This window comes from Thamnophis elegans, unplaced genomic scaffold, assembly GCF_009769535.1.
Source record: "Thamnophis elegans isolate rThaEle1 unplaced genomic scaffold, rThaEle1.pri scaffold_322_arrow_ctg1, whole genome shotgun sequence".
Taxonomy (NCBI): Eukaryota; Metazoa; Chordata; class Lepidosauria; order Squamata; family Colubridae; genus Thamnophis; species Thamnophis elegans.
The window spans coordinates 17,695-31,193 of record NW_022473793.1 but is presented as its reverse complement, the minus strand read 5'-3'; the positions used below and the strand labels follow the sequence as shown (position 1 = coordinate 31,193).

Below are 13,499 nucleotides of genomic sequence, written 5' to 3'. Positions count from 1 at the left end.
AGAAATTAAAAAGAAGAGAAATACTGTATTTGGGACGTTACACGTTGCACACAGCTCTTCACTAGATGAAGTGGACCACAAGATTCTGGAAGCAAAGTAAGAACATGTAGTAGGCATAATGCCCTTTCTATTGGTTACGGAAACCTTGTGTTGTTGTTGTTGTTGTTGTTTTTTAAATGAGGCTCACAGCAGAGGTTGTGTTCAGTCAGTTCGGATTGGTTCGTCTGCGGGTGGGCCTGGCCACACACCCTGGCTCCAAAACGTCCTATGTAGCATCATTTTCAACGCCATGCGCACACGGGCACGCCACGTACACAAGCAAAACACAATCGCAGGCAGCATGCAAGCGGCACGCAGGCAACGCGACCACACATGCACGCTCGCAGTTGTGAACCAGTGGTAAACCTAAGTGAATCCCACTGCTGGCTCACACATTTTAAATTAAAAGCTCAACATAATTTGAACGAAGTCCTTCAAGGTGGGGATGCTTGAGGAAGGGCTAGGATTGTGTGTAGGACAACCCCAGCTTCCTGCTGATCAGTCCTTGTCTATTCTGGCTGATGCTGTCTTCTAAATGAGCACGGATCCAGTATGGGACAGTGTATTTGTTGGAAGGGTTAATTCTTCCTCCAGCCCTTAAGCAGACAGTGATGCTCCACCAAGGTGGCGCAGTGGTTAGGGTGCAGTACTGCAGGCCACTTCAGCTGACTGTTACCTGCAGTTCAGCGGTTCAAATCTCACTGGCTCAAGGTTGACTCAGCCTTCCATCCTTCCGAGGTGGGTGAAATGAGGACCCAGATTGTTGGGGGCGATATGCTGACTCTGTAAACCTCTTAGAGAGGGCTGAAAGTCCTATGAAGCGGTATATAAGTCTAACTGCTAACTGCTATTGCTAGAAGACCTTATGAAAAGCAAGTTTCCTGGATTTGGCCATCTTGGAGAGTTACAGTCGAGTCTTGTGTTAATGTAGCCTAAGAATAATATTATTTCAACTAACCCTGCTTCCTGTCTGGCTCCCCTGGTAGGGCTGACACTAAGTGATTTGGGGAGGGGTGGGGTTGGTCACATGATGTTATACAGTACCTACGGCCACATTGATTAGCGATGGAAATTCCAGTCCCAATTACCGTCATAACATGGGGACTCTTTGTTGGCAAAATGTATTAGCTGCCCATCTTAAACCACACGGTTACTCTTGAGCGGCTTGCGATTTTCAAAGACAGAAACTATATGAAACCTACTAGTAAAGGAGAATATTTGTAGCTCAGGGTTGACATGAGGGGTCCTTGTTGCTCTCTGAGCTTGCGGGTTTTCTTGTAGCACCGATGACGTTACCTAGTTTGGGTAATGAAACGTCTGCAAGAAGACAAGCTCAGAGAGCACCAAGGACCCCTTATATAAAATCTAATAATATAAGCGTGGCACGACAAAACCGCGGTCCACTAAAGCGCGCCCGATTAAAGCGCGTCGCTGACGTCATCAGCAGCGCGACAACAGCGAGCGCGGAGAAAAAAGGGCGCTTTAAAAAGCGCTTTGAAAGCAAGGCGATTCACGTTAAGGTAAGGGTTAGGCTTAGGGTTAGGGTTAAGGTTAGGTTAAGGGTTAGGGTTAGGGTTAGGTTTAGGGTTAGGTTAAGCGTTAGGGTTAGGTTTAGGGTTAGGTTAAGGGTTAGCGTTAGGTTTAGGGTTAGGTTTAGGGTTAGGTTAAGGGTTAGGTTAAGGGTTAGGTTTAGGGTTAGGTTTAGGGTTAGGTTTCGGGGGGTTAGGTTTAGGTTTAGGGGTTAATTTTAGCTTTAGCGCTCACAGCGTGCTTTATTCATCGCGCTGTGATGACGTCAGGTACGCGGTTTCGTCGAGCGCGCTTTAGTCGAACGCGGTTTTGTGGTGGAACCAATATAAGTGCAACACTAGATAAAAAGCATACATTAGCCCAACTAAAAAGATTGGGGAGGGAAGGAACGTGATTAGATTAGCAATAGCGCTTAGACACAGTGCTTTGCAGCCCCCTCTAAGCGGTTCACAGAGTCAGCTTCTTGCCCCCAACAATCTGGGTCCTCATTTTACCAACCTCGGAAGGATGGAAGGCCGAGTCAACTTTGAGCTGGTCAGAATCGAACTGCCAAACAGCTGGCAGTCGGCAGTCAGCGGAATTAGCCTGCATTCTAACCAGTGCGCCACCACAACTCCTGTATGTATAACTTGATGGAACAACATGTCTCTTAAATGAAGTAATGCACAACCTTGTTGCTCTTGTGGAGCCACACCGCCTGCTGGGGCAGTAGGTAGATGCCATAGCCGGGAAAACACTTGGCCAGCTTCATCTGTCAGCTGCCTGCTTTCCTGAACTGAGCCAGCATAGAGTAAAGGACACCTTTGTTGTTTCTCAGTTACCCAAGTGCAACTTTACATTTGGTTGTTCTTGAGGTTGGTGTAGCACCGAAGGCAGAAGCCTCATTGCTGACCGGTAATTAAATACAGGTACTGTGTTTCCCCCGAAACTGCTGCTGTGTTGCAATATTTTCGGAGAGGGCTTATTTTCGAGGGAGAGCTTATTTTTAGCGCATGCACTCAAAAGCCCAATTGGGCTTATTATCCGGGGAGGTCTTATTTTCAAGGAAACAGGGTACCGTATATACTCGAGTATAGGTCGGCCCGAATATAAGCCGAGGCACCTAATTTTACCACAAAAAACTGGAAAAGTTATTGACTCAAGTATAAGCCTAGGGTGGGAAATGCAGCAGCTACCGGTAAATTTCAAAAATAAAAATAGATACCAATAATGTTTTTGAATATTTATTTCAAAGAAAAACAGTAAACTAGCTCTGGGACATCGTTATGTGGCTGCTTGCCATAACAAGGAGGAGGTGGGACATCGTTGCAGAGCGGCAGGAGGGGGAGGAAGGGGAATCGTAAGACAGCCCTGCATTACATTAGAACGAGAGGAGGGGGGATGGTGCGGTGCGCGCTGCGCGGCAAACTGACACAGAGGGAGGGGAAACTCACAGGGGCGCCGGGCCATTCACGAGCGTCACCCAGCGGCATGGCCCCGCCCCTTTTTCTCCTCCATTTCGGGCAAATTTTTCACTGACTCGAGTATAAGCCGAGGCGGCTTTTTTCAGCCCAAAAAGTGGGCTGAAAAACTCGGCTTATACTTGAGTATATACGGTAGTCCTCGACATCACCACAATTGAGCCCTCTCCCTTAGCTTGCTAAGTGGGACATTTGTTCAGCAATTGTTTCCTCCCGTTTTACGACTTTTCTTACCACTTTTGTTAAGCGAATCGCTGCGGTTGTTGAATTAGTAACAGGCTTGTTAAGTGAATCGGACTTCCCCATTGACGTTGCTCGTCAGAAGGTCGCAAAGGGGATTGCGTGACCCAGGGACCCAGTTTGAAGGGCTTTTCTCTGACCTACCAAGGAACTCCTGCTTCCTCTTGGTCGTCTTGAGATGTCCCTTCTTTTCCCCCGTCCCTCCAGGACGGATTTCGGTCCGAAGATTTCCCGACAGCGGTTTGTCTGATTGGATTCCTGCGGGGCTAGGCAGAGCCCACTTTTTTCCAGCCGGTCTCGCCGCGACACTTCCGGCTTCCCCACTTCAGTTATCAAACTTATGAATGTAAATCACGGGGATGTTGCAACGGTCATAAGTGTCTCTTTTCCCCCCCAAATGGTCACTAAATGAACTGTTGTATGTCGAGGACAATCTGTATCGTTGTGGGTGTGTGACATAGCTTGATTTAATCCCTTGCCTTCTTCCTAGGAAAGCACTTTCTGAATTAACTACCTGCTTGAGGGAGCGACTCTACCGATGGCAGCAGATTGAGAAGATCTGCGGCTTCCAGATAGCCTATAACTCAGGGCTGCCAAGCCTGACCTCCTCCCTCTATTCAGATCACAGTTGGGTGGTCATGCCGCGAGTGTCCATCCCACCCTACCCAATCGCGGGGGGAGTCGACGACCTCGATGAAGATACCCCTCCCATCGTTTCCCAGTTTCATGGTATGCGGTGGGGTATCTCAGATGACCTCAGACGAGACACACATAATTGGGGCTGGCTAAATGTCTATGATTCTCAGTCATCCAGGTCATGGTTGTCCCAAAGGTGTTACTTTATTCAAGAGGCGACAAAATGAAGACATTTCCCTTCTCATCCAAGAAGCTTCTTCAGCTCTGACTGGATGGTGGGGAATGGGAGGATTTATATTCCTTGCAGACTGATGGTCATTTGCACTCTTTTAGGGAGTTCAGAGGAAGGGAGAAGTGGGGGAAAGAAAAAGGGGTGGGGTGGGAAAGGCATTGATTTCCAACTCCCTTTGGTGCAGTAGAATAAGGCATTAGCCTCAAACCCCAACTTTTGACTTTTACATAATAGTATAAAGTAGCCATTTCTACAACAACAAATCTTTCTAATGGGTAAAACCCAGAGTCAGAGTTTCATTCCCTCCCCCACCTCAAGCACAAAGTTCATAAGTGGTTTCCAAGTGGAAATAAAAGTATTTGTATTCTCTAAAGCACAAAGTTCAGAAGTGGTTTCCAAGTGGAAATAAAAGTATTTGTATTCTTTAAAGTTGGTGGAGACAACAGCCGTGCATGGGTTAACTCTTGTGAGTATCCGATAGGACGGAGTCTACCAAAAGTGACATCATAGCCTCGGAGGTGTGGCTTCCCGCTTTTTTAGACTCAGTTGATTTAATAAGGCATTAACCTCAAAACCTCAACTTTTGACTTTTCCATAATAGTATAAAGTAGCCACTTCTACCACAACAAATCTTTCTAATGGGTAAAACCCAGAGTCAAGAGTTTCATTTTTCCCCCCACCTCAGGCACAAAGTCCAGAAGTGGTTTCCAAGTGGAAATAAAAGTATTTGTATTTTCTTCTTCTTCGATCAAAGCAGTCAATTTAGCCATCTCTGCTAACTCCATCCATTTTTGCAGCCATTTGTTCATTGTGGGAATCGAGGTGACCTTCCATTTCTGTACATATAGTCTTGTTGCCCTCAACATATACAACAACAACGTTCAAAATGCCCCTCCCCACCTCCAAGATTATAATACCTTTAATGCAGAAAATTCTTAAAGTGAACATAAACAGAAAACCCGAGAAAACTCTTCTTTTGGGTTTAATGGAAAGGGACTGTGTTGGTTTTAGTTAAATGTTTGAGTCAGGCGGCCTTGAGTTTCTCGGGAATAGGGCAGCATACAAACTGAATAAATCTAAATCTTCTCTTACTAGGCCAGTGGTCGGCAACCTTAAGAGCCACAAAGGTCCTAACCGGCAGCCCCCATTCAATTCTAGAGCTGACCGGAAGTCTGGTTCCCCCACCATAGAGTCTCCTCCTAGCACAGCATCCTTCTTTCTCTACCTGTCCTAACCGAAAGCCCTATCAATTGTGGATCCGACCAGTGGCAGGGAGCTGCAGCAGAGGGATGAAATAGCCACATGCGGCTCCAGAGCCACAAGTGGCTGACTCCTATACTAAGCGGTAACCATGTCTGTCTCATCTGCTGCTGTATTTTAAAGAAGAGCATTAGGAACGGGGAGAAAAGGCGTGGTGCATTGGCCTAAAGGGGGAGCTCTCACCTTGCAATCAGGAGGCTGTGAGTTCAATCCTAGGTAGAGGCAGATATTTCTCTCTCTGAGCACAATGATATATATCTGCTGAACAAAACTCCGCGTGGGCTACAGGAAGGTCATCCGGCCACTAAAACACTCTGCTAGCTGCACTCACCTGCCTAGGCTCCACCCCACAAGGGATTATGGGGTCCTTAAAAGAAAATGATTAGGAAAGAAAAACAAACAAAACCTTTATAAAGAAAGGGTTTTCCAGGGGATTTTTTTCTGTCTTTGCAGAGTAATGTTTTGGTAGGGAAGCTGGACTCATGAACGGGCTTCTGAACCTATTTCTTTCTGTTATTCTCAGGGTCCGCTGTGAAAACCAGCACCTTAGCGCGGAGTAGCAGCGTGTATCGCTCCAGGCGAAATGTGGTGCCGTCATCGCCTCAGTTGCAACATACAGCACAAACGCCCCACGCTGCGCACACGCAGGCGACTCTGCACTCTGCGGACCCTGACCTCCTCTCCGTGTCCAGTTGCCCTGCTGCTTACCGTACCGAAGAAGAGGAGGAAGCAATTTACTTCACCGCTGACAAGCAGTGGTACGAACCTTGGCACCTTCACGCGCAGACCAGATTAGGACAGATGATGGAGGATGAATTCTGGGCATTCTCCACTCTGAACACTAGCACAAAAAAGAAATATACCATGTTTTTCGGAGTGTAAGGCGCACTCCCTCCCCTAAAAGAGGGTGAAAATTTGGGTGTGTCTTGTATACTGAATATTGCCCCGCCCACCCGCTGACCCCCACCCTTTGGCCTCTGCCTCCCAGCAATTCGCTTCCTTGTAGCAAACAGCTTGTTTCAGTTTCAGCTTCAGCACAGCCTGATTAGCACAAGCAGCTGATTGTCGGTTGGATCGACAATCCTGACCATCAGCTGTTTCAGCGTGCAGGGATTGCCATTGCCATTTTCTGCCTCCGTGCGCCCCATTTTCCTCCGCCGCATTCAATTTTTGGCCTCTGCGTGCCCTGTTTTTGGCCTCTGTGCACCCCATTTTCTGCCCATTCTTATCCCTGCCGCCCAGAATGGGCAAAAAATGGAGCACACTATGGCAATCCCTGCAGACAACCAGCTGCTTGTGCTAATCAGGATGTTCTGAAACTGAAACAGGCTGTTTGCCGTTTGCTGCAAGGAGGCAAATTTCTGGGAGGCAGATTTTTTCCTCCTTATTTTCCTCCCCAAAAGCTAAGTGTGTCTTACACTTCGGAGTGTCTTTTGCTCTGAAAAATACGGTATATATTTCCCCTTAGAACTGAAAGACTGTGACGAGCAGAGAAATTGTGGTCACCTTAGATCAGGGGTCTCCAAACTCAGCAGCTTTAACACTTGTGGACTTCAATTCCCAGAATTCAGCAGGTCTTAAAGTTGCCAAGTTTAGAGACTCATCCCTTAGATTAGGACGGGAGGTTGTATTATTATTATTGCGTGGTTAATCTTTGGTGAGATTCACAGCCTTTGGGGCTGGTTGGTAGCTCAACAGCTCGAGTCCTAACCAAGGACCTAGGAACTGTTAAGGTAACATCGGAGGTTATAAGCTGTTCCAAGTAGGGTGGTTTTTTGTAGGATCAGAATGTTCAAGTCTGATAAATTTAAAATTTCCAAATAGTGAGGTAGCCCTTTGGTTATTGCTCCAAGGGCTCCAATTACAATCGGGACAACACACGATTTCTTTTTCCACAGTCGCTCAACTTCAATTTGCAAGTCCCGGTACTTTGTGATTTTTTCTTGCTGTTTTATCTTCAATTCGTGCATCTCCAGGTATTGCAATGTCAATGAACCATACTTTTCTCTTTTCAACTATTGTTATGTCAGGTGTGTTGTGGGCCAAGTGCCTGTCAGTCTGGATTCTGAAGTCCCACAAGTTCTTGACTTTCTCATTCTCTAAAACCTTCTCAACCTGATGGTCCCAGTGGTTTTTTGCTGTAGTCAAATCCAAACTTTTGGCACAATTTCCAGTGAATGATCTTAGCAACAGGGTCATGGTGTTGTAGGTAGTCAGTTTGTGAAATTTTGCTGCACCCACTGATCAAGTGGTCGACTGTCTCGTCTTTCTCATTACAGAGGCGACATTTGCTGTTGGTGGTAACATGTTGAATTTTTACCTTCATGCAGTTTGTGGTTAAGGCTTGTTCTTGAGCTGCCGAAATAAAGCCTTCTGTCAATCTTCAATTTGATTCACAACCTGGGACTAGTTAAAAACTTTAAAGTTCAGGTTCTAACCTAAGAGCTGTTAAGGTAGAGTCCGAGTATCTAGGCAGTTCCGAATAAGGTGTTGTTTTTGCAAAGAATATTCAGGTTTAATAAGTTAAAAATGTCTATATATCAAGGCAATCCTTTAGGTATTGCTCCAATAGTATAATCTATCCTATTATTATTGGTTCTTTCTTTCTTTCTTTCTTTCTTTCTGTCTGTCTGTCTGTCTGTCTGTCTGTCTGTCTGTCTGTCTGTCTGTCTGTCTGTCTGTCTGTCTGTCTGTCTGTCTGTCTGTCTGTCTATCTATCTATCTATCTATCTATCTATCTATCTATCTATCTATCTATATCATCTACCTTCTCGGTGGCTGCTCCGACCCTCTGGAACGAACTCCCCGTGGAGATTCGTACCCTCACCATCCTCCAGACCTTCCGCATAGCCCTTAAAAGCTGGCTGTTCCAACAGGCCTGGGGCTAACGACTTGTAACCCCACTCGAATGGTGTGACTGTTTTTAACGGTGTATGACTCTATGTTTGTAACTTGTCTGTCTCCCCCCCCCCCCTTCAACTGTGAGCCGCCCTGAGTCCCCTCAGGGAAAAGGGCGGCATACAAATAAAGTATAAATGAAAAAAATAAATGAAATGAAAATCTATCCATCCATCCATCTATCGCCTGCCTACCTACCTACCTACCTACCTACCTACCTACCTACCTACCTACCTACCTACCTACCTACCTACCTACTGTATCTGCCTGCCTGCCTGCCTATGCATCCATCCATCCATCCATCCATCCATCCACCCACACACCCACCCACCCATCCATCCATCCATCCATCCATCCATCCATCCATCCATCCATCCATCCATCCATCTTCCCTATCCCACTATCCATCTGTCTGTCTACCTTCACTGTCTGTCTATCTGTCTCTCCCTACCTCTGTCTGCCCCTCCCTCTCCCCCTCTCCATCATCATCTACCTACCTACCTATTTATGTGCTAACTATCTCATTTTGAAGCTACTCTTTGAGTAGAGTTGGAGGCCTCTTAAGTTAATGTGGACACATCCATGAAGCTTTTTTTTGGGGGGGGGGAATAATAGAGAAATAACTCATTATTGCATTCTCTGGAAGCTCCCCCCCCCCCCCCGCCAGTCTGGTTCCTGGGACTCCACCATAGACTTCCATTCAAATACTAACCAGGGTTTGCTTAGCTTTCTAGATTAGATATGACTGGCTAACACTGCCTCCTAGTGGAGCCTTCAAAATATAGCTCTCAGTTGTCTATAGGGTTTTTGCATATCAAACCGAGGATTACTGGCCACAAATAGCCAGACTTTAGAGATACGCTGGTTGGTTGGTCTACCACAAATCACGAAGAAATTGCCAGTGTTTAGGCTGTTGTGATGGAAGTGAAACCGTCACTGATTTTGAAGCCAATGCAATGGAGCTTCTGCATAATTCAACTCATTTTGCGTTTCCATCTTAATATTTTCAGTAGGCTAAAAGTTATCTCGTGACCTCCCCTATTGTTAGAAATGGCACTGCTCTAATCGTAGGCTCTCAGCTGTGGCAGCTGGGAACGTAGGGATTTTGCTGAAATGTGCCACTGTTCCGGTTCCACCACAAAACCGCGGAGGACAAAATCGCGGTCGACGAAAGCGCGCATTTGACGTCATCACAGCGCGACGAAAACATCGCGCTGTGATCGAAAAATGTAAAAATAAAGCGAAAACCTTACCCTAACCCCCCCAAACCTAACCCTAACCCTAACCCTAACTCTTAACCTAACCCTAAATCTAACCCTAAACCTAACCGTTAACGTAACGCTAAACCTAACGCTAACCCTTAACCTAACGCTAAACGTAACCCTAACGCTCTAAACCTAACCCTAACCCTTAACCTAACCCTAACCCTAACCCTAAACCTAACCCTTACCTTTATGTGAATCGGCTTGCTTTAATTTTATTTTTATTTCAATTTTTAATTTTTTTCGTCGCGCTGTGATGACGTCAAATGCGCGCTTTCGTCGATCGCGCTTTTGTGGACCGCGGTTTTGACGGGTCACGACTTCTCCCTGCAAGTTAACCTTCCCTCTGGTTTTGAAGCCTTAAAATGAGATATGGGAAAGGGACGGAAGGTTTTTCGCACATATTGTTTCCTTCCATAATGAGCATAATCTATGAATCTTTCTTGACAGATACAGCTAGTCCTTGACTTACAACCAGATTCAAGCCAAAAATGTATGTTGCTAAGAAAATTTTGTTAAGTGAATTTTGCCCCAGTCTATGGCCTTCCTTGTCATAGTTGTTTAGTGAACCACTGTAGTTGTTAAGTTAGTAATACGATTGCTAAGTAAATCTGGTTTCCCCGTTGATTTTGTTTGTCAGGGGGTCCCAAAATGGGAGCACATGAGACTCTGCGGCCCTCACAATTATGAGTCAGCTACCAAGCAGTTGAACGTTGATCACGTGACCATGGGGATGCTGCAGTGGTCATAAGTGTGAAAATCTGTTGTAAGTCATTGCATCTTTGAACGGTCCCTGTTGTAAGTCGAGGACTGCCTGTAGGTACCGTATTTTTCAGAGTATAAGACACACTTCCTCCCCCAAAAGAGGGTGGAAATTTGAGTGCATCTTATACACCGAATGTGGCCCAGCCCACCCGCCACCCCCCACCCTTTGGCCTTCACCTCCCAGCAATTTGCCTCCTTGCACCAAACAGCAAAAAGCTTGTTTCAGCTTCAGCACAGACTGATTAGCACAAGCAGCTGGTTGTCGTTTGGATCAGCCGCCCGACCATCAGCTGTTTCAGGCTGCAGGGATTGCCATTGCCATTTGCTGCCTTTGCGCGCTCCATTTTTGGCCTCTGTACGCCCCGTTTTCAGCCTCCACGTGCGCCATTTCCCACCCATTCTGATCCCCACCGCCCAGAACGTGCAGAAAATGGGGCACACAGAGGCCGAAACCGGGCGTGCGGAGGACGAAAATGGAGCATGCGGAGGCGGCAATAGGCTATGGCAATCCCTGCAGCCTGAAACAGCTGATGGTCGGGAGGCTGATCCAAACGACAATCAGCTGCTTGTGCTAATCATGCTGTGCTGAAGCTGAAACAGGCTGTTTGCTGTTTGCTGCAAGGAGGCAAATTGCTGGGAGGCAGAGGCAGATTTTTTTTTTTGTTTCTTATTTTCCTCCCAAAAAGCTAGGTGCATCCTATACTCCAAAAATATGTTAAACCTTATTACGTTGCCCATTCAATGGACTTGAGTGACTGTACAGATTAACCTGATCCCTTGACGTGTCTCCTCTGTCTTTCTAGGGAAGTCCAGGATACCGTTTCCGAGTGCGACTCCTTCAATTCTTCCGTGGGAAGGAAGCAGTCTCCCCCTTCGAGCCTCAAAATATATCAACCCCTGTCACCTCAAAAGACATCCCAGGAGGATGTGTCCTTAGAACAATCCTCTACCGGAGACTCTTCCTCCCTCACCGCCGATATCTCCAGGGATTCTCCGGACTGCGTGGGGCTGACGGAAACGAAAAGTATGATTTTCAGTCCCGCGAGCAAAGTGTATAACGGCATCCTGGAGAAGTCCTGCAGCATGAACCAGCTGTCCAGCAGCGGCGGCAGCAGCAGCGTTCCGCTCCCCAAACCTCGTCACACCTCATGTTCCTCCACCAGCAGCGAAAGCCGAGCCGGGCACGAACCTTCTCCCGCCTCCCGGATGAGTAGCGTTTCACAAGACCTTTATCACAACGGAGAGCGGAACAAAAAACCGTCCAAAATCAAGAGCCTTTTCAAGAAGAAATCCAAGTAAGGCTGCTTGGAAGAGAGAGGGGAAGACTCTCTCCCTTTTCAACCACACGGCATTCTTTTTGACTCTGCGGTCATTATCCTTATTGTTATTATTTAAATTAAGAATGTAGTTGTCAAGACTTTTCTAAGCCACAGCGAGAAATTCTCTTAGGTCGACTCTTCTTTTTCTTCTGTTTTAAAAGTTCGAGCTGTCAATGAGAAATTTTTTTCAATTTCAAGACAGTTTTACTACTTAACGGTCATTCGTCTATTTATTTCTGCTTTTTTTTTTTTTAGTTTATATATAAAAACGTTTCTAAAATTTTAAAAAAATGAAATAAAAGATCAGCAACACTTTAACACGAGCTTTAACGGACTTCATAAGCCTGCATGGGCTTGCCATGTTTCTTCTTCTTCCCCTTGTTTACCTGAGCATCTTCTTAATCTTTCCATAGAAACTATGGCATTGTGTACTGGACATAACATAACTTTTTGAATGAAGTACAACTTACTTAAAATTGCACTACTGTTCTCCCGACTGGAAAGTATCTTTGCAAAGTGAAAATAAAGGAAGAGATGAGTTGGTTCACTGTTGCGGGGGTTTTTTGTTTTTTTTTAGGTCGTTTCTACGTAGAAGTTAGCATTTCTAACCGTTAACTTCTGGGACTGGAACCTCGTTTTAAATGCATTTATTAACCTAAGAGATTGGGTCCTGTTGTTAAAGATCGCGCTAATCCAGAGCCTTCGCTATGATTTTATGGCGTTGCACAGGCCGTCTGGGTAGAAATGTGTGTGAAGAGAAGCGGTTTCGGATTTCACACCCAAGCGGGAAAACGTTGCTCCTTTTACCACGACGGGGCTTTCTAAGATATTCACAGACGTAAATCTGGGTTTGGGAGAAATGTGGGCACTTGTTTACAAACTTTGACAGTGAAAGGACGATTGATTTGTGAATATTTGTACTGTGGCAAAGAGAATAAATTGATAATCCTATTGTGCAATGACTCGTGCGGATCATGGACATTCCCTTTTCCAAGTTAAGTTTTTGGGGGGTTTCGTTATATGTAATGTTACCTAAGTATATCACTGGTAAAGGTGCCCCTCGCGCATATGTGCTAGTCGTTCCCGACTCTAGGGAGCGGTGCTCATCTCCGTTTCAAAGTCGAAGAGCTGTCCAAAGACGTCTCCGTGGTCATGTGGCTGGCATGACTAAACGCCAAAGGCGCACGGAATGCTGTTACCTTTCCACTAAAGGCGGTCCCTATTTTTTCTACTTGCATTTTTACATGCTTTCGAACTGCTAGGTTGGTGGAAGCTGGGGACAAGTAACGGGAGCTCACTCCGTTACGCCGCGCTAGGGATTCGAACCGCCGAACTGCCGACCTTTCTGATCGACAAGCTCAGCGTATTAGCCACTGAGCCACTGCATTCCTTTTTATATCACCGTTACTTGCTGTCTATTCTCTTTATTCTACTCTTCTTCTTGGGAATATTCCGATTTCTTTTACAGCAGAGATGATGCAGAATACTGTAGCAATTCAAAGAGAAGGGGGCCCAGCGTTCCCTAAGCATTGTTAATCAGAAGTATTATGTTGGTGGTGTGGCCTGTCGGCCGCCAGCCCCTCCAGCAGCTGAGGGGCCGGCATGGGAGTCAGGGTCAGCATCAAGGAAACCTGAGCGCTCCGAGGGGGGAGAGGGAATGGAGCTGTCAGAAAGAGAGACAGAGGCGGACCCTGGCCCATCCGTCAGCCCTCAGATGGAGAGTCAACAGCCCCCAGGTCTGAAGGTGGCTGATGAGGAAGAGGAGGAACAGCTGGGTTCAGTGCTTGACGCGCAGATGTGCAGAAGGCAGAGGAGAGGAGAGCAGTGGAAATCTATGGGCCGGTCCTTGGGATAGAAG

The 13,499-nt window shown here is 46.4% G+C and overlaps 1 protein-coding gene across 1 annotated transcript; it reads left to right on the top strand.

Annotated features, from left to right (window-relative positions):
- Positions 1-7: 7 nt before the first annotated feature.
- On the top strand, positions 8-12,186 carry LOC116523454 (stromal interaction molecule 2-like; the record flags this gene model as incomplete). The annotated part of the gene is made up of 4 exons (XM_032238573.1): positions 8-96; positions 3,760-3,998; positions 5,921-6,155; positions 11,126-12,186. Coding segments are annotated over 4 exons (1,059 nt in total), but the record flags the coding sequence as incomplete, so codon positions are not given.
- Positions 12,187-13,499: the final 1,313 nt, after the last annotated feature.